This window comes from Lonchura striata, chromosome 2 (genome assembly GCF_050655825.1).
Source record: "Lonchura striata isolate lonStrDom1 chromosome 2, ASM5065582v1, whole genome shotgun sequence".
NCBI classification, from domain to species: Eukaryota; Metazoa; Chordata; class Aves; order Passeriformes; family Estrildidae; genus Lonchura; species Lonchura striata.
This window is the reverse complement of record NC_140704.1, coordinates 28,571,094-28,591,757: the sequence shown is the minus strand read 5'-3', so window position 1 is coordinate 28,591,757 and position 20,664 is coordinate 28,571,094. Positions and strand designations below refer to the sequence as shown.

General features: G+C 35.8%; 1 protein-coding gene across 8 annotated transcripts in view; it reads left to right on the top strand.

Moving 5' to 3' along the window:
* DGKB (diacylglycerol kinase beta) overlaps nucleotides 1-20,664 on the top strand; it is a 385,149-nt gene that overhangs the window by 279,632 nt on the left and 84,853 nt on the right. For all 8 annotated transcript variants that reach the window (XM_085573112.1, XM_021538316.4, XM_021538321.4 and 5 more), the window contains one exon: nucleotides 19,094-19,184. In XM_085573112.1, the coding sequence (XP_085429238.1) occupies nucleotides 19,094-19,184 (91 nt within the window). The remainder of the gene's footprint in view (nucleotides 1-19,093; nucleotides 19,185-20,664) is intronic.

Below are 20,664 nucleotides of genomic sequence, written 5' to 3'. Positions count from 1 at the left end.
CAGGTGCATCTTGAAGTTGGGTTACCTGTGAGTCTTTGCACTAGGCAAAGTGTCTACTTTTAAACAATTTCCATCAGGATGATTTGTTGTTGCTGCTTCTGATAACATTCAGCTCTCGTAATGCTCCTGTTCTATTGATGCCATGGTGCTTTCTGTTCATTGGTGAGTCTTTTATCTGTAACACAAGATTTCCACTCATATATTGATCAACTGAAAATGCTGATCAGCTCTGAACAGTCAATCCTTTGTTTGAACTTTTAGCTATGGGTAACTTTGGGTATATTGTGACACCTCATCAGCCAAGTTTTGAAAAGATGTTGTGTTCCAGAGTCTTAAATTTGGGTAAAATATTCTGCTGTAGACCTGAATGAATGCAGGAACAAATAAGTGAAGAAGGAAGAATGTTTATACAGAGTTCATTTTCTTAACATTTAAAAATAACCAAATTGATTTATTTTTTAATTTGCTCCCTGGATAAAACCAAAGGAAAAAAAGGTTTTTACAAATGTGCATTATGTAAAGGAAAGAACAATGCTAAAATCAGAATCAAGAGTGCATTATGCTAATGCCATGAAAGATCAAGACTGAGGGCCTGATCTCATTGAAACTGGCAGGAATTTGATTTTTGAATTAGCAAGGTCAGATTTCATTCTAGATAAAAGATGTTAGTGTGTAAGTTTCCATACTAGCTATTAGGATATAAAAGTATTAAAAATGCCTAAAATAATTATTAAATTACGCAGATTTTGTAGAGGATATAGTTGCTGCACAAAGCTAGCATTAAATAGGTGTGAGATAAGGATATAGAACTGAACACAGAAGATAACACTATCAAAGAGATATCTCAAAGGTTTTGATTTCTTTAACAGGATTTAGGTTTCAGCACTTTTTAACATAATAGGAGATTAAAAGTATATTGACTGCAAGGAGTCTGTAATATGCTACATGAAAGACAAAATTTTTTTTTTTTTGTTTCTAGTTCTTTCTTATAGGTGTGTTATTCAATACAAGTCTACACAAGCTAATTTGTAGAAATAGTTGCTATTATATATTTGTATGCCCAGTTTATAAAGATTATTTATTTCTTACAGTGGAACATTATGTCTCTGTCAGAGAGCTGTAAGCAAACATTGAAAACAAAGCTTTTGTCTTATAAAACTTAGAAGAATATTAAGTAATACTGGAAAAATGTCAACAGTTGTGTGGGTAAATTGTTTCAAAAATAGCTAAATGGACAGTCAAATATCTAGAAAACACAGAGGTCATATGGAGAATGATGAACTTTTTTTTTTAGAGAACAACGACTTAGCAAAGTACGAGACAGTCATGCCTGATAATGAGCTGAACAGGAGCTTTTGAGAGTGATTTTGTAATTTGAAGATGAGATAAGGGCTTTGGCTTTATGAACAGGGGAGTGAGACGTAGTTAGGTGATTCTTTAAAATTCATGTGCGGTTTTATGCAATCCTAATGCCCAGTCTTTAAAAAGAAGATTGAAAATTGCAAAGGTTTCTGAAAAAGCTGCAAAAATTTTTAGAGAAATAAATTATTAAAGGAAAAGACACAAAACACTTGAATATTAGTCATTCATCATAAAAAGGAGAAGATTAAATTATGAGATGACCATAGCAAGAGATCTTAGTCATTTGTAAAAACTGTAAAGATTTGTTTGTTTTAGTAGAGGAAGGTATTCAAAGGCACAGAAGTTGCAAGTAGGTAGATTTGATCTAGGAATGATGAATACAAATGCTTATCAATCAACATAATGAGCTGGTGAAATCATTGTCTCACAAGTCAATGCCATTACAGTTCCATCAGAACAGCCATAGCAAGTGGAACAGAATCCCACACTAACAGGGCCAAAATCAAACAAATAAACTCTCCTAGAATATCAGTAGCATCACTTGGGGATAATGGGGACCCCCAAGTCCTATGCAAAAGTAGAGGAGATATTTATTTTTGATTTATGACTTGCATACTAAAGTAAAATACTTACTAAAGAGTAATAGAACAAACATTTGTGAAGAATTTTGGAAGGACATCTTATGGGATACTTTTTCAGGCACTCCATTCTATGACTTTGATCTCTTTGACTTGTCTTTCCACCAGACCTTTTTCTCTGCCAAAGATTCGTGACATTCAGAAAACCAAAGCTCCATTTTTAGAGTGTATAAGCATTATTTCACACAATATTAACAGATATTTTCAAAGTAATGTGTATTTACGAACTTAAGTTCTATTGATTTTTACTATAGTGCTGTGTGGAGTGGTCTAAAAACTTTACCAAACCAAGTGAATTGCTTTAAAACAGAGCAGAGTTGTCCCCAGAGCTGGGGAACTGGGTCCTCCCCAGCTGTCACCTAGTGGTGATCCCAGTACTAACAGCAGTTCACTGAAAAATAAAGCTGCATCTTGGGAATTTCCAATGTCATAAAGTTACATTTGTCTTTCTGTATAGCATTGCTGTTTGGATTTAACCTCTGAATTTAGAAGATCCATTTTAAAGATCAATTCCTTAATCTTTATTTAGGACTTTGTCAGCTCTCCTTTTGATTTGAGGACTGTCACTCACCTAAATGTGGTTGAAATCTAGATAGGCAATTCTGAAAGAAAAACAGCATGATTAAGTACTATAGAAGCTATTGCTCCTCAAACCCCTTGCCTGAATAGAGCTGTAGTCTCCATCCTTTCTGTGTGTCATTCCACCTAATAATTCTTGAATTAGAGAAAAGAACTTGTGACTGTTGTGGCTGTGATTTTTATGAATATTCCTGAATATGCAGATAAAATGCAGCACATTTTTATCCATTTTATTTTATTTGTCCCTTAGCAGACAACACTCTTCATGTGCATAATTTATAGTATAGAACTAGTCATAGAAACTAGTAAGTAGTAAGTGGTTTTTTAATAATCAGATCATCTACATAATAGTTGCTTGTTGGTTTTTTTAATGTTCCATGTAAAAGCTGTAAAATTAATGTTTTATTTGTCATGTTGTGATGGAATGTATATGTTTATCTGATAAAATGTTCATACACAGTAAAACAGAGTGCTCACATCAGAGGCTGTAAGTTTTTCTAGCTGAGAGCAGAGCATGGGTTGTGTGATCTGAGATTGGAGCCTTTTAAAACTTCAGTGTTTAAAAATGAGATAGATTTTTTGTGCATTTCTAGGTAGAGGGAGGGAAAATCCTTTTAGTCCAGCAAACATCTGGTAGCTCAAGACTGATAAAAAAGTACTGATTGGTTCTGACAGCTGCCTGCTTTGTAGTGGTATTTAACCAGAAATACTTGAAACAGATTGATATGAATAATGAAAGATTGAATGATGTATGACACAAATAAACTTTACCACAATTTAACTCATTAACAAAGAAACAATGTTACATAAGGAAAAATCCTTATTTACTGTTTAACTCATTTGTGATATTTCATTTTTAATTACCTGACGACAAATAAGGTTTTTATAATAATTTTCTTCATCAGATATTGCAAGTACTTCATTGTGAAATAGGGTGAATGGGATGTCATTGTCCTTTAACAAGTGCTGCTGATGGATGTGGTCCATTTAAATGTACAACAGAGAGCTGAACTAGATAATGAACTTATTATTACTCTCTGAGGATTACAGGTTAGTCCCAAAGGAGTGCAGTAAGCTAGAGAAAATCCATATCTACTGGCTAAACAATAGCCAGAGGGCTGACTGGAGATATTGATTTACTTTCGAGGCCATTTAGACCTTAATGGTGGAGAAAAGCTGAAGTGCTGTTTACTTTTCTGCCAGAATCGACCAAACAACCAGTCCATTTTTTAAAGACTTTTGATTGATTTCGCTTAGAGGAATTAGAGGTGATTTATTTTTAAGCTGAAAGCAACTCGTAAATATCTCCCACTACACAGGTTCCATGAGAGTAAATGTTAAGTGGAAATGCTTACTGAGAAATACTTTGCTGCAAATCAATGTGAGCAGGTAATACTGCTTGATAGGAGCAGTCAGGTGTTGGACACCTTTCTCAAGCATGGTCAAGCCTCTGGTTGTGCTATGTGAGACACAGCATTTTTAAAAGACTTAACTTTTGTGAAGGGGCATGAATCTGATTGCTTGGCTGAATTTGTGCCAGCTGTACCCTGCTGACTTAGAAAAGGGCCATAGCTCTGGCAATGTAAGTGGTGCTCAAGGTCAGTAGTGAACAGCTTTAATATTTGATGGATGAAAACAGTAATTTATCATGTGACAATTGCCCATGATACTTCATACTTACAGCAAATGAGCTCTAGCTCTAAGAAACAATTCAGAGAAAAAGCAAGCTAGGGTGCTGGAATTAGGTATTTTCAAAATTAGGCAAGTTTAAAGAAATGCTCCTGAGCATACTGCCACATACAGAGACAAATGTAAAGAAAATAATAATATGATTTTTATTTCCTATTTACCTGTCTGGATAAAGTCATATGTTTATACAAATGTCTGTCAGGTGTTTCAAGGCTGTAATTGCCAAAAACATTCTTTGAAATGTTGTCATGAAACTTAGAAGGGCAGAGCTGGTATGTTGATAATACTCCGATTTAGAGATAAAGCCATGATTTTATACTAATTCCCAACACTTGGTCTATAGCTACTACTTAAGAAAATTGTGCAGAAACATTTTTTGAAGTTCACTTGCAAAGATAGCACCTTTCCTTAGAAAGCATTGCTCAGTTCTGCTTTAACAGAATAGTGTGTGTTTATTGGAAACAGTACTGTTATAACTAAACAGGCTGGGCTTTTTTACTCCTCCCCACTCCCTTCTCTGCAGAGAGTTAGACTTGGTTAATAAGATGCTTACATCATAACAAAGAAACATGTACCTGTTACTTGAAAACTAGACTTACAGTCAGCTCTGGGGATCTCACAAAAATGTGGAAATATGTATCTTTTAAATCTGTAAGTTACATTTCAGATCCTACATGTGTTTTATGCCACCTCTCCTACCAGCTAAATCCTTAAATCTATGCTGAGACATCTGATTCAGCCTTCACACCATGCTACACAGATGAAAACTGATGGGAAGAAAAAATATTCAAGTATCTTCCCATTCTCTGGGAAAACCCCTCAACAACAGAAAAATAGCATTACTGTGAGGTAGAGGTCATTAGGACTTTGCACAAAGATAATTTTTACTGCCTCTCTGTGCTTGTGAACTGATGCCCAGGAACTATGGAAAAGCTAAGAATTTCAGTGTATACTTCATCCTAGTTCTGCAATATACATAGAAATAAAAAATGATGGATTAATGTGTGTTCCCAGTTGAAAAACTGAAAAAAAAGTTTGATAGAACTTATTTTTTATTTTAAGTATGTGTTTTGTAGTCAGTGCACTAAGCTTTAACATAAAAAATTAGCACATGTTTTGCGAAGTCCCAAGCAGAAAATTTTACAGACTGCTCCATATATGGTTTTACAGACTGCTCCTATATGGTTTCTTTAAGCTTTATTGTTTGTAAAGATTTGAAAAAGTTCACTTGCCCGTTACTTTTCTTCAGCCTTAAAAAGTTTATGGCAGAATACATTTTTCAGACCTATTTTAGATGCTAGGCTTTTAGGCTTTAATGCACTCTTAAAATTCAGTTTTTTGAAAGCAAGACAAGCTTGCAAGCTAACTTCTGTGACTTTATACAAGTGTCAATGGAAGTGCTAGTTACAGTTCTCCTGTAACTACAGCAAACTGTGATACAGCATTTTATGTGCTGATAATTTGAAATTTGTTATTGAGTATTTGCAGTTCAAAAAAGCTGTGCATGTATATCGCAGAAGCTGTGCAGCTGATGTTTTCTGTGTGTCAAATAACATGAAGTGATTAAAAAAATGCCCATTTAATATAAGCTTTTCTGTTTATTTTGTCATTGGGAGTTGGTTTTTATTGTTACTTTTAAAATTAAATCTATAGAATGATTGAACTGGAATAAATTGTAGATTAGATAAATTTTAACTTTCATTTAAGAGTCGATTGATCTAGCTTAGCTAGTTATCTAGAAAGGTATTATCTCACCTAAAATAATGAAATTTTATACTGAAATAGAGTTGAAATTATGCAAATTTGAAGAAATCAGATCAATGCCCCCAAATGACAGTATTGTCTTTCACCATGTTCATTTTCCTTAACAAGTTTAAGTCCTAAAGGATTACTGAATTTAAAGTATAGAATGATTACTGTCATTTATTTCATGAGCTGAAAAGCAGTGAGTAAGGATGAGGTTCAAAGAAATCTAAATCTGGGAGGTTTTTGTTGGGTTTAGATGTTTTTCTTTTTTTCTTCTTTGCAAGTGAAGTGCATTAGGAAAGAAAACAACAGCTGGTAGCATGGAGCTGTGAGAGATTTAAAAAAGCTGGGGTGAAGTAATGATTGGAAATGCAATATGGAGCTGTAGTGTAAAAAGTAAAATCAAAGGCACTGAACTAGACAAATATAATTTAGGCAGAAGCACAGGTCTAATTACTGGGCTTGAGAGCTTAGAATTACCACCCATAAAGGTTGATTCCTCACCAATTCTCTGAGTGTAGAAAATAATCCTAGTAGACATTGGTGCTAAATTTATCATTCCTGTAGCATATGACAATTAAAAAGTAGAAAGACAGATTTTTTAAAGTGATCTTTTTGTATATTCCTGTCAAAAGGGTCTGTATAGACTTCTTCAAAGTGAAATCAGAAGGACATTCCATGAAAGGCACATAAGGAAACATTTTACAGATTTATTTTACATATGCTTTAGAAAAATTGATTGATTTCTGCTTGTTTGCATGTATTTTGAATTTTAAGGGAGCACAGGATTAAAGAATAAGTGGTCTCACTATAGCCATCTAACAAGTGAAACGATTACATGCTAGATATATAAATGTTATTTGCTGATAATCCAGCAGAGTTTTTGGATGAACGATCCTTGGTCACACAGCTTTGTAGAGAGGACCAAAACCACTATACTCCTTCAGCTTTACTCTCTGCCTGGCAACCTGCCTTGTCCTTTAAGGTGCTGTTCAATGTAGAAAGTTTCTAAATTTTTATTGTGAAGGATAAGATGGTGAGTAATTATAGTAGTAGAATTTATTATTTATACAGCTACCATGTGCATTTTCAATGCTAAGTCCTGATTTCTACTAAGTAAAGACCTTCTGTCACTCTAAAAATGCATTCTGAAGTCTCTGCACATTTACAGAACAGCATTTTTAACCACAGCTGATGACTGCGTTCAATCTTCAGGGGAAAAAAGTTGCCTAAAAATATAGACTCACAAATATAGCATTAATCATAATATTTTCAGGTTTTTAAAAAATCAGTGGCCTTTTAAAAGCAAAACTCATCTTACCCCACTCTACAAAATAGAAAGTAATGTACAGTTGTTTAACAACTATGAACTTTTTTTCCCACAAAGAGAATGAAGCTTGTCCCAGGTGTCCCCCCTGTTGTCTCCTGAATGATCTGCACCTGAGATCCAGCAGCTGTGCTTTAACCCTTCGGTAGGAAAGCAGGTAGCAGGGTGTCAGTGCATTTTCCCAAGAGAAAGACAGATTCTATGCCTATTTTAAAATCCCTTGAAGGTGAGACTAGAAAGAAGGGACAGTTTATGTTACCTTTTGAATTAAATGTGCTACAGGGAACACAGGTGGGTTGGGTTCAGATCTTGGATTCTTCTGTGGTAAGTTATAAAAATCCATGGCTATAAGAGTGCTCAGATACATTGTTCTATCAAAATACTTGCAAGGATATGTTTTGAAAATTCCCCTTTAGCAAGTAAAGTGAGAACTAATGGGACTTCTTTTATGTTGAATGGTTTGGGAGGACAGTCCTCTATTTAAATTAAGTGTTTTGAAACAAGATAGGTGTGGGAGGGTGGATTGTAGGAGAATAGAGATAGTGCTGAAGGCAATCTTGCCCCTGAGGAGTTGCAGCTGTACTAATTACCAAAGACAAGGAACAGCCTTGCCTTTAATAGGTCACAGCTGTGTCCAGTAAGGATGGGTGTTATAAAAGAGTTGATTAGGTGGTTGGTGTGTGGGCTGCCAGGGACAGGAAGGGTCAGGGGGTTGTGCAGAAGGAAGAGAAGAGGAGTTACTGCTGCAAGGGGCTGTCTGTGAGAGCTCACAGAAGGAGGTATGAAAGTCTTGCAGTAGGATGATAAACTGATGGGGACAGTTCGCGTCCACCACTGACTGGTGCCAAACGCTGTTGCCAACAATTGGTGGCCCGTACAGGGATGGCTCCTAGCAGGTAGGTTTTTAGTTTCAGATTAGAGAGCTTAATCTAGGACTCAAAAATGTCTACCCACATATGAACTAGGTGTCAGTGCTCTCACTACAGTCAGTGATGAACCAGTTGTTTCTATCAATGAAGCCTGGAGAGAAATTCTGTTTACTTAGGCCTGGTAAATCACATCTTCAGTTTCATTGATTAGATGTCTTTTGTCTTGTAGGGAAATACAGTGTCTTCCTACTTCACAGGCAGGCAAATGCATTGACATGCTGAAGTGTAGTGTTAAATGAAATTCTGGGCAAGCCACCTCCTTCTTAGGGGTGGAGTTCTTATAGAGGTGGAATCGGGAGATGACACTTGAAACAGGTGAGGCTTCCTGAACTCTTCAGTAAACCAGCTCTTCAACAGAAAAATAAATTTTGAACTCCTCTGAATCCCAGTCAAAGAGGCAGAGTCTGACCTAAAAAGCTTTAAACCTGTAAGGTTTAAATATTTCTGGAGGAATAATAAGGAGAAAGATTTAGTCAAAGATCTTCTACGCAGTCTGATTTTCCCCTGTGAGCGGTCACAGAAGAGATGCTCATTGTTTGCCTTACAGCATTTGATGGTTTACTTCTTTTTCTTTTCACCTGGTCTTCTCTTTGTGTCCTACTTGGGAATGGTTAAAGCATGGTGTTTCGAATACTTCATGGTAATGGAAGGATTTTTTTTGACAGGACTCAAATAGAACGTATTGAGATACTTCAGCTTTTCAGTGACTTAAAGTATAGGCTAGAGAAAAAGATTATTTAATTACATACTATCCCCTGTTTTACAGGGGAACAAAACTGGTTTGTATGATTGTTAGTTTTCTAAAACAAAGTTACAGTTTTGCATGTGAAACAGCCAATGAAGATTTCTTCCTTCAAACCTGTCCCTGAACATCTGAAATATCTTACATGTACTACTTAGTGTACCTAGTGCCATGTCTGTTTTTACATATCCATAATAGTGGGTAAGAAAACGGAATTTTTTTTCCCCCTCTGATGTAATAAGATAAAATGTGGAGGTCTGTGTCCCTGCTCTGAGATAGTAGGTCTGTTCTAATATATACAGAGAGAGCTTTTTTGACTTTTTTTTTTTTTTTTTTTTTTGTTAACGAGATTTGTTGGTTCTCTAGTACAAGCAAGTCTGGTAAATGTGGAACTGTTCATAGACTTTTATTTTTGTTCATGATAAAAAACCTCTTAAGATTAATGAGTCATTGGTGCCTCAGCATCTGCTCCCAAGACTGGGGAATTTGGGAAAGAAAATGAAGAGAAAATAAGCATAAAAATAAGTAAAATGTTAAGAGCAGAAATCTTCATGATGGTGAATGGACTTGAAGGATTTAAGAAGTGTAATAGAAATGTTTATTTAGGGGAGCAAAATGACAGATTACATCACAGCTATAATGAAGACACTTTTGAAGTGAATATTTTGAGAAACTTAACTATATTTTGGCCTTACCAATAAATTTGTTAAAACAGTATATTCAAAAGCAAGCATCAGAAATCCCTATTTAAAACAGATATTACTGTCACAGCCCAGAAATAGTACTCTTTTTCATGAAGAAATATCTTGTAGATGTTGTTAGTCAGGTATCACAATTTATAATAGCTTAGTTTCATAACAGTTGCTGTAGGTTAACCTCCCATAATTAGTCTCAGTTGAGTAAGCCACTTTTCTATAAATCTGGAGAAAATACTTTTTATATTCCTCATGAACATCTTGTTGCATATTGCCACAAAGCATCTTGAGGCACAACTCAGAAGTTTCTCCTGTATTATAGCACCTAACACATGCTCCAAAGATCTTGTTTATACTTCCATATGGGAATTTTTACTTGTATTTTATGATAAATTTTTCCTCCATATAGATGTTAGTAGTAGGTTCTCTGCTGGAGTCTAAAGTGTAAGGAGAGTATGCAGGAAAGGCATCATCATAAAAAAAGAACAGGTTTCATAGCACATAAGATTGTGGCTTGTGGGTACGATTATCAACCTGGTGTTGCTCTTGTGTTGTTTTTTTTGTGGTAGCCCTAGCAGAGTGATCACTTCTGGTCTGTCCATTGTTTCTCTCAGATACCTGAAAAAATTACATTCTGATCTGTAGCTCAACAAAATCAGGAAACAGTGCACAGGCTTCCAATGAATTCATTGCACTTGTCTGCAAATATACAGAAAACAGATGCTATTTGGGAACATCAGTACCTGTCTGAAGTGTGTGAATTGACTGGTATTCAGAAATGAACTGCCTGTACAAATATTTCAATCCAAATGGATAGTTGGAGCCTGAGATAAGAAGTGATTTCCTTTCTCCCCTTCCATTAATCCCCCTGTTGAGATGAAATGTAATTTAGCTATTTGTAAACCTAGACTTGGTCACTGAGAATTAATTCCTGTTTGTAAAATCAGAATTATTTTGTTATTTTTCTCTTTAAATTACTTTAAATTTATCCACATTAAATGTTATCTACATTATTATACCCCAATCACTAAGTACTGTAAGGCCCTTTTGCAACTATTCATGGCTTATGTTTACTACTGAAAATGTTCGGGGCAAGGTGTCCAGAGTGATTTCTTGGCCAGATGTGAGACCAGAGCTACAGGCAGGACTTGAACTGAATAGACAAGGGTGAAGGATGAAAATTACATCTGTAACGAGCTGGAGACAGTTTTGAGAAAATTAGGCAAAGAACTGGAAAAAGTGGGACAGACAGGTGAGCAGTGGAGGTTGCAGCCCAACTGCATGGGCAACTGCAAAACTATTATAAAGCATGACAGAAAATGGAGTCAAATTCAGCTTTGCAGCAGTAGAACTTGATAAATGTCAGGGAAAATGATCTCACAGTATTACTTAGTGGTAAAAGTACTTATGGCGTAGCTTTTCAACCATGAGTGGTATCATTTTATGATATGTGAAAATGTTATTTAGTGTGTAACACTGGAACTGGTCTATGAGGATTTTAGCTTTTCTGCAGTTATCTATATGGCCTCTGCTTATGCTCTGTGCCATAGTAGATTAACACTTAGATTTGCCAGAAGTACAGTTGGTAATGGAAAAAGGAAAAAATTGACAAAGATGTCTCTATTAAAATCATGCCAGTCACACATAAATCTCTTATGGATGTGCATCTCCACTGGCTATTTCCTTACCTTTGCGTATGATTCATTATAAAGAAGAACAGGAATTATATGATTGTTAAGACTGAAGTAGAAGGAAAAGAACATTAGAAAAAGTCATACATTCTTATTAATATATATTATGTGCTGCAATGAAATCATTTTTACCTAAGTATAAAATTACCTAGATAATAGATTTATGAACTGTAAGAAATGATGGAAAATATGTTGTCTGTTGAAAACTACTGTGAGAGACCTGGTAAAAATATTCTTTATATTGAATTGTAGAAAACACTGAATATTTTTTAGCAATTGAAATTTTATTGAGTATTTAATTAGATACTATCCAATGTATGCAGATATTTCTATCACCAGAAATACAAAGTACAATCTCTATGACATATTCTGTAAATTTGTACTTCACAGAATGATTTCGTTTGTAAAATACCTCTGAGATCATCAGATTATCAAGTCCAACCTATGACCAAACTAGGACATGGTACTAAATGCCATGTCCAGTCATTCCTTAAACACCTCCAATGATGGTGAGCACCACTTCCTTGGGCAGCCCATTCCAATATCTAATCACCCATTCTGTGAAGAAATTCTCCCTAATGTCCAACAGCTTGACACAGGTCCTCTTGTCCTGGTACTTGTTGTCTGGGAAAAGACACTGACAAGCCTTCACCTCCACAACCCCTGGCTACAGCCTCCTTTCAGGCAGTGTAGAGAGGGATAAGGTTTCCCCTGAGACTCCTTTCCTCCAGGCTAACCACCCCCAGCTCCCTCAGCTTCTCCTCTCAGAACTTGTGTTCCAAACACTTTACGACTTTGTTGCCTTTCCCTGGACTTGCTCCTCAATGTCCTTCCTGAATTGAGAGGCCCAGAGCTGGACACAGCATTTGAGGTGTGGCCTCACAGGACTTGAGTACAGGGGAAGAATTTAATCTCTGGTCCTGTTGGCCACCCTGTTCCTGATAAAGGCAAGATGCCTTTGGCCTTCTTGGCCATCTGGGCACACTGCATTCAGCCACACTTGTTCAGCAGCTGTCATCCAGCACCCCAGGTCCTTTTGTGCTTGGCCCTTTTCCGGCTGTTCTGCCCCCGGGCTGTAGCACTGCATGGGGTTGTTGTGGCCAAAGGGCAGGACTTGGCTCTTGTTCTTGTTGAACCTCACACTGTTGGTCTTGGCCCATCAATCCCGTCTGTCCAGGTCCCTCTGCAGAGCCTTCCTGCACTCCAGCAGATCAGAACACCAGCCCAATTTGGTAATTTGGTGTCGTCTGCAGATTTGCTAATGGCACTCGCAAGCCCCTTATCCAAATCAATAAAGATAGTAGGGGGGACTGAGCCCAACACTGATCCCTGGGGAACGTCGCTAATGATGGGATGTGGGCTGGATGTGGCATCATTTGCCATCGGTCTCTGGGCCCTGCCATTCAGCCAGCGCAGAGAGGAGTGCATCTGTCACTTGCTCATTAATGTATGTGTGACAGGCTGCGACTCATTAAACCAAAAGCAGCAACTTCATACTCACCTCAATAAGCTTGTTTTTCCCAAAAAGACTTTTTTCCCCCCTGTGCATTAGGAATCACTTTCATTTTGCTTTATTATATAAGTGTCCGCAAATTGAATTAAAATCATACAATGTTTGGGGTTAGAAAGGGCTTTTAAAGATCATCTAGTTCTGACCCCTCTGCCTTGGGCAGGGATAACTTCCACTACACAAGTTGCTGAAAGCTCCATCCAACCTGGCCTTGAATACTTCCAGGAGTGGGGGATCCACAGCTTCTCTGTGAAACTTGTTCTAGTGTCTCACCACCCTCATTGTAAAAGAATTCTTCTTTATGTCTAATCTGAATGTAGTATTTTTCAATTTGATAGAATTATAAATAATAATAAATCTTCCAGAGAGCTAGATTATTCCCAGCTGTATACTACATGGAATTTTATACTATCCTCTGTCATATCTGGTAATAGTAACCAGTGACAGAATATTGGAAGAGATGTTCAGCTTTTCTGCCCATCATGACGTTTCTTATACTCCTAGTTTCATTTTTAGATCTTATTATCTGTATTGTCAACCTTAAGAAATGTGTTTTTATATAGGCCTCCTTTAGGATTATTTTATTTTTTTTCTTCTCTTCTGCACTTTATCATCATACCTTTTTCAGTGCTGCAGAACTTCAATGCATTTCAAAATTAAGTTCCTATCTTTTCCTCATTCTCCTTTTTTTCCTTTGTACTGCTTATAGTTTCTGCTCTGTGGAAATATACCTCCATTTCAGTGCACTTTTCTGGTATTTTGGTTCCCTGCAGAGGTGGTTCTACACATTATTCCACATTTGCTTGGAACAAAAGAGTGAACAGGGGAGAAAAGGAAGGTAAAGCGACCTGTTCCTTTTAAATACATAGCATGAATCTGTGTCTCTGAGCACCTTCGAGACTTCTGGTGGATGAGATGATAAGCATCTACTCTTTATGGTTTCTTTGCTACTTTTTTTTTTCCTGCCATAGAACTTTCTTTTTCAAATTCATTACATTTTGCACATTGTTGTTTGTGAATGCTGCTCTTTGAATGGGAACTTTATGCTGAACATTCTATGAGTTTATGATACAGATTGAGATCAACTCTTGACACTCACTGACAAAGAAACAGTACTTTTGCAACAAAGCCAGAATAGTCTTTAAAAAAGTATTTTCAAAAAGCAGTGCTAAGAGATTATATTTTGGGGAACAATATACTTTCTGGAGGAATTAAACTTCTGCTTGTCCACAAGCAGACATTCTTACACCAATTTGTATTAGAGGTTGCTTCCTGGCAGTGGACTTTTCAAGAAATTTACCTTGGAAGACTGGAGAATTCTAGTACTTTCCCTGGTAAAAAACCTCTAGTATAGATTAAAGGATAAAAGTTGACAGAACTGGAGACAAAAATTAGTTGTTTCTCGGCCAAAGAATGTGGCAAATAAAGCCATCCCAGAGTCTATTTCCAAGTGGTCATAATATGGTAAAATTCTGTATTTATTTTCATGCAGATGGCTAGAGAAATATTTTTGATGCAAGGCCATTCTCATGCTAAATTTTAAATCTCTGCTCAGAAAGTGTAGCTGCATTAAAACAGTTCAAAGTGTATGTTATCAAACACTCTTAATATAAGCAAATATACATGTTTTTAATCCAATTGTTTTCAGAAATTGTCTTAAGTATTTCAGCTGAAATTTTTCAAAAATAACAAATTTTCTGATGCAGAAATTTTAGCTGAAGTCATTGAAGCTTGACACTGCATAAAGTGTAAATAAATATAATAAATATAAATAGCAAATATAAGAAGTGTAAATAGGATGTGGTAGAAAGTGTGACAGACTTGCAAAGGTAGCAATAAGCTCTTACCCCAAGTGAAGTCCATAAATGCCAGAATAAGAATTTGTTACTTAAGTTAAAGGTACTCCTTTTATTGTGACCTTTTTATCAGCAGCCTGTAACTGGTCTATTGTTCCACATGTTCTGACAGTGTTCATACTGCAGTGAAGTATAGATGCTCTTCAGGTGTTGAATAAAGTATTTACTATTTCCATATTTAGATACAGGACAATTTTTCAATGACATGACTTGTAATTGCTTAATCAGAAAGGTTATATAAAATAGTTTTAGCAGTAGGGGGGTTTCTGATTAACTGATAATGGAGCAAACCCATATCACAGACTATTTTGATTATTTTGCCTTGATTACCAAATATTAGTCTGAACTTTTCCAAGAAACATATCTAAGTTTCTTAGTCTGATATTTAACCACAGTGTAGAAATGGTATAAGAAATGGCAGTTTTACCCCTTTTATGTTGTTACAACCTGCCCCTGAAGGTGAGAGTAACTGAGGTTCCTGTAAACAGATCCCTTGGGTAGATTAGAGTGAAATGACACGGAATGACCAGTGTTTATGTGTACATAGATACCACCACCTGTGGATCCAGTAATGAGATTTGATTGTTGTTTTATTGAAGTGATGGTCATAGTCTTGATCTGTCAGGGGTGAGGAAGCCCCGGAAAAATATAGTTCAGTGGGTTGATGTACGTTCAGTTTCAGGTAGGAACCCAAGGTACATGCCCTGGGCTGGGAGTTCAATGCTGTCTATGGAAACAGTGTGGATCATGTTCAGTCCTCTGGTGGAAGGCCACAGAAATGAGTCTGGGGGCACTTTGGAGATCTTTGATGGTTTATGACATCTTCTAAGACATTAAAACTCCTCACATCTGCTTGGTTTGGCCAGTTATTCCCCATCAGAAGGGATGAATACCTTCAGGCCTGTCCTGATACTTCCCTACAACCAGAATTTTATGCCTGAGCAAGTTATGTAACTGAGGATACTCGCATAATAAAAATCATTTTCCCATATAGCAAGATCATCTTCTTACCAGCCTCTTCCCTTACTTGGCTCAAACCCCAGCTTGTTGCTGAACAGACTGGTTTGTTGTGGTCCTCCTCTAGTGCTTACCCCCTTTGCACCTGGGCTGTTAGGTTTCACCACCACACACCCAAAACCTCTCCTCCTCCCCTTTGGTTGGAGGATGCAAACCTGGTCTCAGCAAAGCTTTTGCAAATGGCCAATTGCATGAGTCATTAACCATTAACATTTCAGTCTCCCACAACTGTTGTGTGAATTTATTTCATCACTGTTAAAGATCATTCCACTTATCAGAAGATTGACCAATACATGAAAATGTGGAACATTGCCTGCATAAAAGGTGTTTAGGTTCTTGAAGTACAGTTTTGCTTTGTCATTCCTATACCCATAATCTGTATATTTTGACTTACTGTGATACAATAGCAAGATAGGTCAGCCTTTAATCATGATTGATGTTTTATTTATATTGTAAAGTTTTTCAGAGTTTAGTTCAAAACGTGAAAAAAAATAAAACAACCACTCCTGTAGAATAACGTATTCCCTTTCCTATTCCAGTAAAACCAGTGTTGGAAAGAAGGAGCAGACTTCAAACTTATTTTTGGTCATCTCTTATTAAAAGCTGAGAAAAGTCTAAATCATTTCCTCTGGAAGAGAGAAAATATACATGACAGCAGCCTGTGATTTAGTTTCATATGGTTTTAATGTGGCAGAATTGTCATTAAATATGTATTTGTTTAGCAATCTAAAATTTACCTGAATTGTGGAAGGAATTAGAGTGGCCATGAGAATAATTCATTGATCTTCTGTTTGCTGCTGTATTGATAAGCACATGAGCTTTACCTCTTTGAAACAGGAATGCAAGTGGAAGATAGGAACTAGAGGTTGAGTTTTTTTAATTATTAGAAAAATTGTAATATTTACTAGAATAATAAAACTTGTCTTGCTTATGAAAATCTCAGTATAATTTTTCTGGGGTGCTTTGTTTAACTCCATTTTGTATCTCTATGATAAGTAATATAATCCTCTGTTCAGTAAAAGATATAGTGCATTTGAATAAAACCACAAAATTTAATCTATTTCATGGCTTTTTTTTTTCATGGAAATTGGTAAATCATTCAAAAATGAAGCATAAAATTATTTGTATTCTACATCTATCTTTACATTTGAAAAGCTGTCAAGTAAGTTGTCTTTCTATGTTTAAAAACAGACAGTCTACTAAAGAATAGAGAAAAGGCTCACAATACATTTTTTGGCCTGATAGACTCTTATAGGTTATATGTAAATTACAAGAAATCAAAGTATAGATATAGATATTTATATAGAGTGCTAATAAGTGAGTCATTTTAAAACAGTCTTTTAAATGAAGAAGAAGAAGAGATTCATCATTTGGAGTAAAAGTAACTGAATAGCAAAAGGAAAGACTATCAAAATAGGCTTTTTTTATCTGAATAATAAGATCAAAAGACATTGCAAAGTATTTTAATGAATATTTACATCAAGGTTTTGTTGGTCATCATGTTTTGTCGAGGTTTTTTGTTTGGGGTTTTTTTGGGGATTTGTTTGGTTTGCGGTTTTAGTTTGGGGGGCATTGTTTTTTTTCGGTTGATTGTGGGGTTTTTGTTTGTTTTTATTGTTGATCATCCATATGTGGAAAGTTGTGGGAAAATAGATCAACCATATTTTCCAAAAGCACCCAATGGAAATTCAAGACTTAGTTCACATTTCTTTGTAAACAAAAGGTTTCTAAATGTCTTTATATATGTTGGTATAGCTAGAGCCCTCGATCCCAGGTCAGGATGGCAGTGTGCTAGCTAAACTGCAGGTTTAGAAGGAACATATGTTGGATCACTTCCATTCATAGACTCGAGAAATCTGGACTTAAATCAAGCCAGAGCCCTTCTGGTTGTTAGAACTCCTTTGAGAAGATGTCATTTATCTAAGAGAAGGTTCTCAACAATAGTTTCCAAATATTTCCAGATTTTCTGTGTAAAAGCCTTTGGAAATTCCTATAAATTTTTCAATCAAACTATGTAATTTCCTTATTACTCTTCTCTTCCCAACTCTGTGTAGGCTGCCAGGTTGGACATCTTTACAGCCCTCTGATGCTGCACCAGGAATTGCTGGCCCTTATACAAACAGATTTCTGGAAATGGCCAGCACTGCAATACCTCTTCTTACATTGTGATTTTAAGAGTAATTAAGTAGATTTTAACAACAATTGAATGGTTCAAATTACATTATATGTAATTTGAAGTAATTAAAAGTAGGATTTGTACTTTTGACATGTTTTACAGTCATCTACATTTTTGTTTCATTCTTCCCCACTTCTAGCTCACACAGACTCTGTTGTCAGAGAACAGTTTATACAAATGGAGAAACTGTATTCATACCTGATTCCTAAGTGGGAATAATGAATTCTAATTCAGTGTCTTTTGTTGTGGTTCTTTAGCTTCTTTTTTTTTTTTTTTAATTATAGAATAATAATTACTCATGGGAGTCAAAAAAGTACACATACTTATTTGAAATGGTGCTGTTGGCGTCCTGATTGTATTTAACAGTATGCAATAAATCTGGTAAAACAGAAGTTGTCTTTATGTATTTAAAAAGGAAAAAGTGTAAATTCTGCCTGCTGTCATGATAAACTAAGCAATTTACTGGCATTTAATCCAGTTTTATTTTCCTGTGGAACCTGTTAATGAACTTCAAGATGCAGGTCTCATTGCCCATTTAAAATGTGTCTATGAGTAATTACCTGGTAATACAGTTCTCCTGCAAAATATCTAAAGATTGTTAGATCTGGAATTTTTATTTTCTTCTACTATCTCATCTGTCATCGTGTACAATAGGCATTTGCGTTTACATTTAACTAAATGTAGCTTAAGGCAAGCTACATTTTTTCGTGGCTCTTCTTCATGATGGGATTGCCCTGCTTGCACATTCCAGTACTCTGCAGGATAAAGATGTTAACTGTGAATCAAAAATCATATAGTAGGTGTAAGACATGAAATAAAATCGATACATTTTTCTGAGGCATGTCACTGGTTAAGTGACAAAAAATATTCTGATAGTCACTGAAAAAGAAAAGTCAAAGGTACATTTGAACCTGTCAGTTCAACATATTCCTGTTATCCCTTTAGGGGATATCATACAACTTGACACCAACATTTAAGCTTTGAAAATTATGAGCTCATCTATTTCAAATGGGATGTCACATGTTCCCAAGCCTTTGCCATTACTTATAGTGGAAGACAGGATGATCACTTTTGTCACATATTGATAGTGAATAAGATATTTCTTTTTTTTCTTTTCTTTTTTTTTCTTGTTTCAGAATGAAGAACAAATTTTGGTATTTTGAATTTGGCACTTCGGAAACTTTCTCAGCCACCTGTAAGAAGCTGCATGAATCTGTAGAAATAGAAGTAAGAAACTAATTGTTGCCTTTATCCTTGAAATGTCACTAGTTTGGCTGAAATGCAGGGAGCAAGGGCGCAGAGTGCCTGAATCCAACAAGGCAAAGCAGTGCACATCCTTTCGACCCTATATTCCAAAATATTATTTTTATCATGTCTATTTGTAGTGTAGCTCTGCACACTGGAACAAAGTTCAGTTTGATGATTAGTGAAGTCTTAATACAGTAGACAAGGTCAAGAGGTGAAATATAACATTAGAAATCAATAGGGAGTGTGGCTAGGTCAGGTGGAAAAATGAAAGACTGTTGGAGGGAGTGAGAGCTGCTGCAGGATTAAAATAAAAAAAATAATCTTATTATTTCTAGGTCCCAAGGTTTTATAACCTTTAAAACTCAATTCCCTAAAATTGTATGTACTTTCCTGAATAAAGGTTAAAGAATATATATATATATATATTTGAATTATTCCCCTTCATTAAATAGCTTTTCTCTCTGCACAAGGGGTCATCTTTCCATTATACATTGAACATTAACTAAAAAGACACAGGATACTTACAGACAAAATGGGAATTTAAAATAATGTGCCGCTGCCACTTTGATGGCTGCTAGAATAAGTGGCTGAATTACATAAACTGTTTGGGCACCTGATGTTTATGAATAAGTACAGGAAAAATGAGAAATGAGTGAAGATACAAACCTGAGAATTTAGGTTAAATAATGAAATCTTTTCTCAAGAGGATTATGGTGCTTTTCCTTTTCAGTAGTAATGAGAAACTGCACGTGTCAATGGAGGATTTGTATAGTACCATGAGGAGTCAGAGAGGTCTGGTGGGAGCTATGAGAGTCCAGTCAAAGCCTCCTAAAGGGTGAAGTCTGAAATGACCATGTACCTGGTAGCAGGACAGTAGCAGAGAATACTGAAATTGTAAGACCAGCAGTGTCACACTTGCCTGTTATGCTGTTATGTTTGTTTTTGAAGTGAAAATCTGCTCCTTGTGTTAGATTAAAATATAATAAAAATAAAACAGAACTCCACCAAAAGCCTTAGGAAAAAAAAGCAAAAAAATCACCCTTGCTTCCCAAGAGAGTGCTTCACACACATGAGTTTAAGGAAATGTAGCATAAGAGATATTTTATTAGTTATTAGAAAAAAAACTTACCTGGTTTGATTTGATTTGAATAAACTGCAATTAAATCTACTTTTTGATTAAATACAAATTGAAGAGCAGGCTTTCCCAATAAAATACCAATATCTAGACAAAGTCATACATATAATACTAATACATACGAAGATGTGAACTTTATAATTTTAACTGTTCAAAGAATGATTAAATGTTAACATCACAAAGCAAACAAGTAGGTTTACAAGTTTGTGGTGCTGTTACTATCAGTTGTGTAATTATTATGTATTCATGTCAATAACTATTATTAACAAAAATGTGTTACATTGCCAGTACATGAGGCATGTTTGTTAATACTCACTTTAGCCA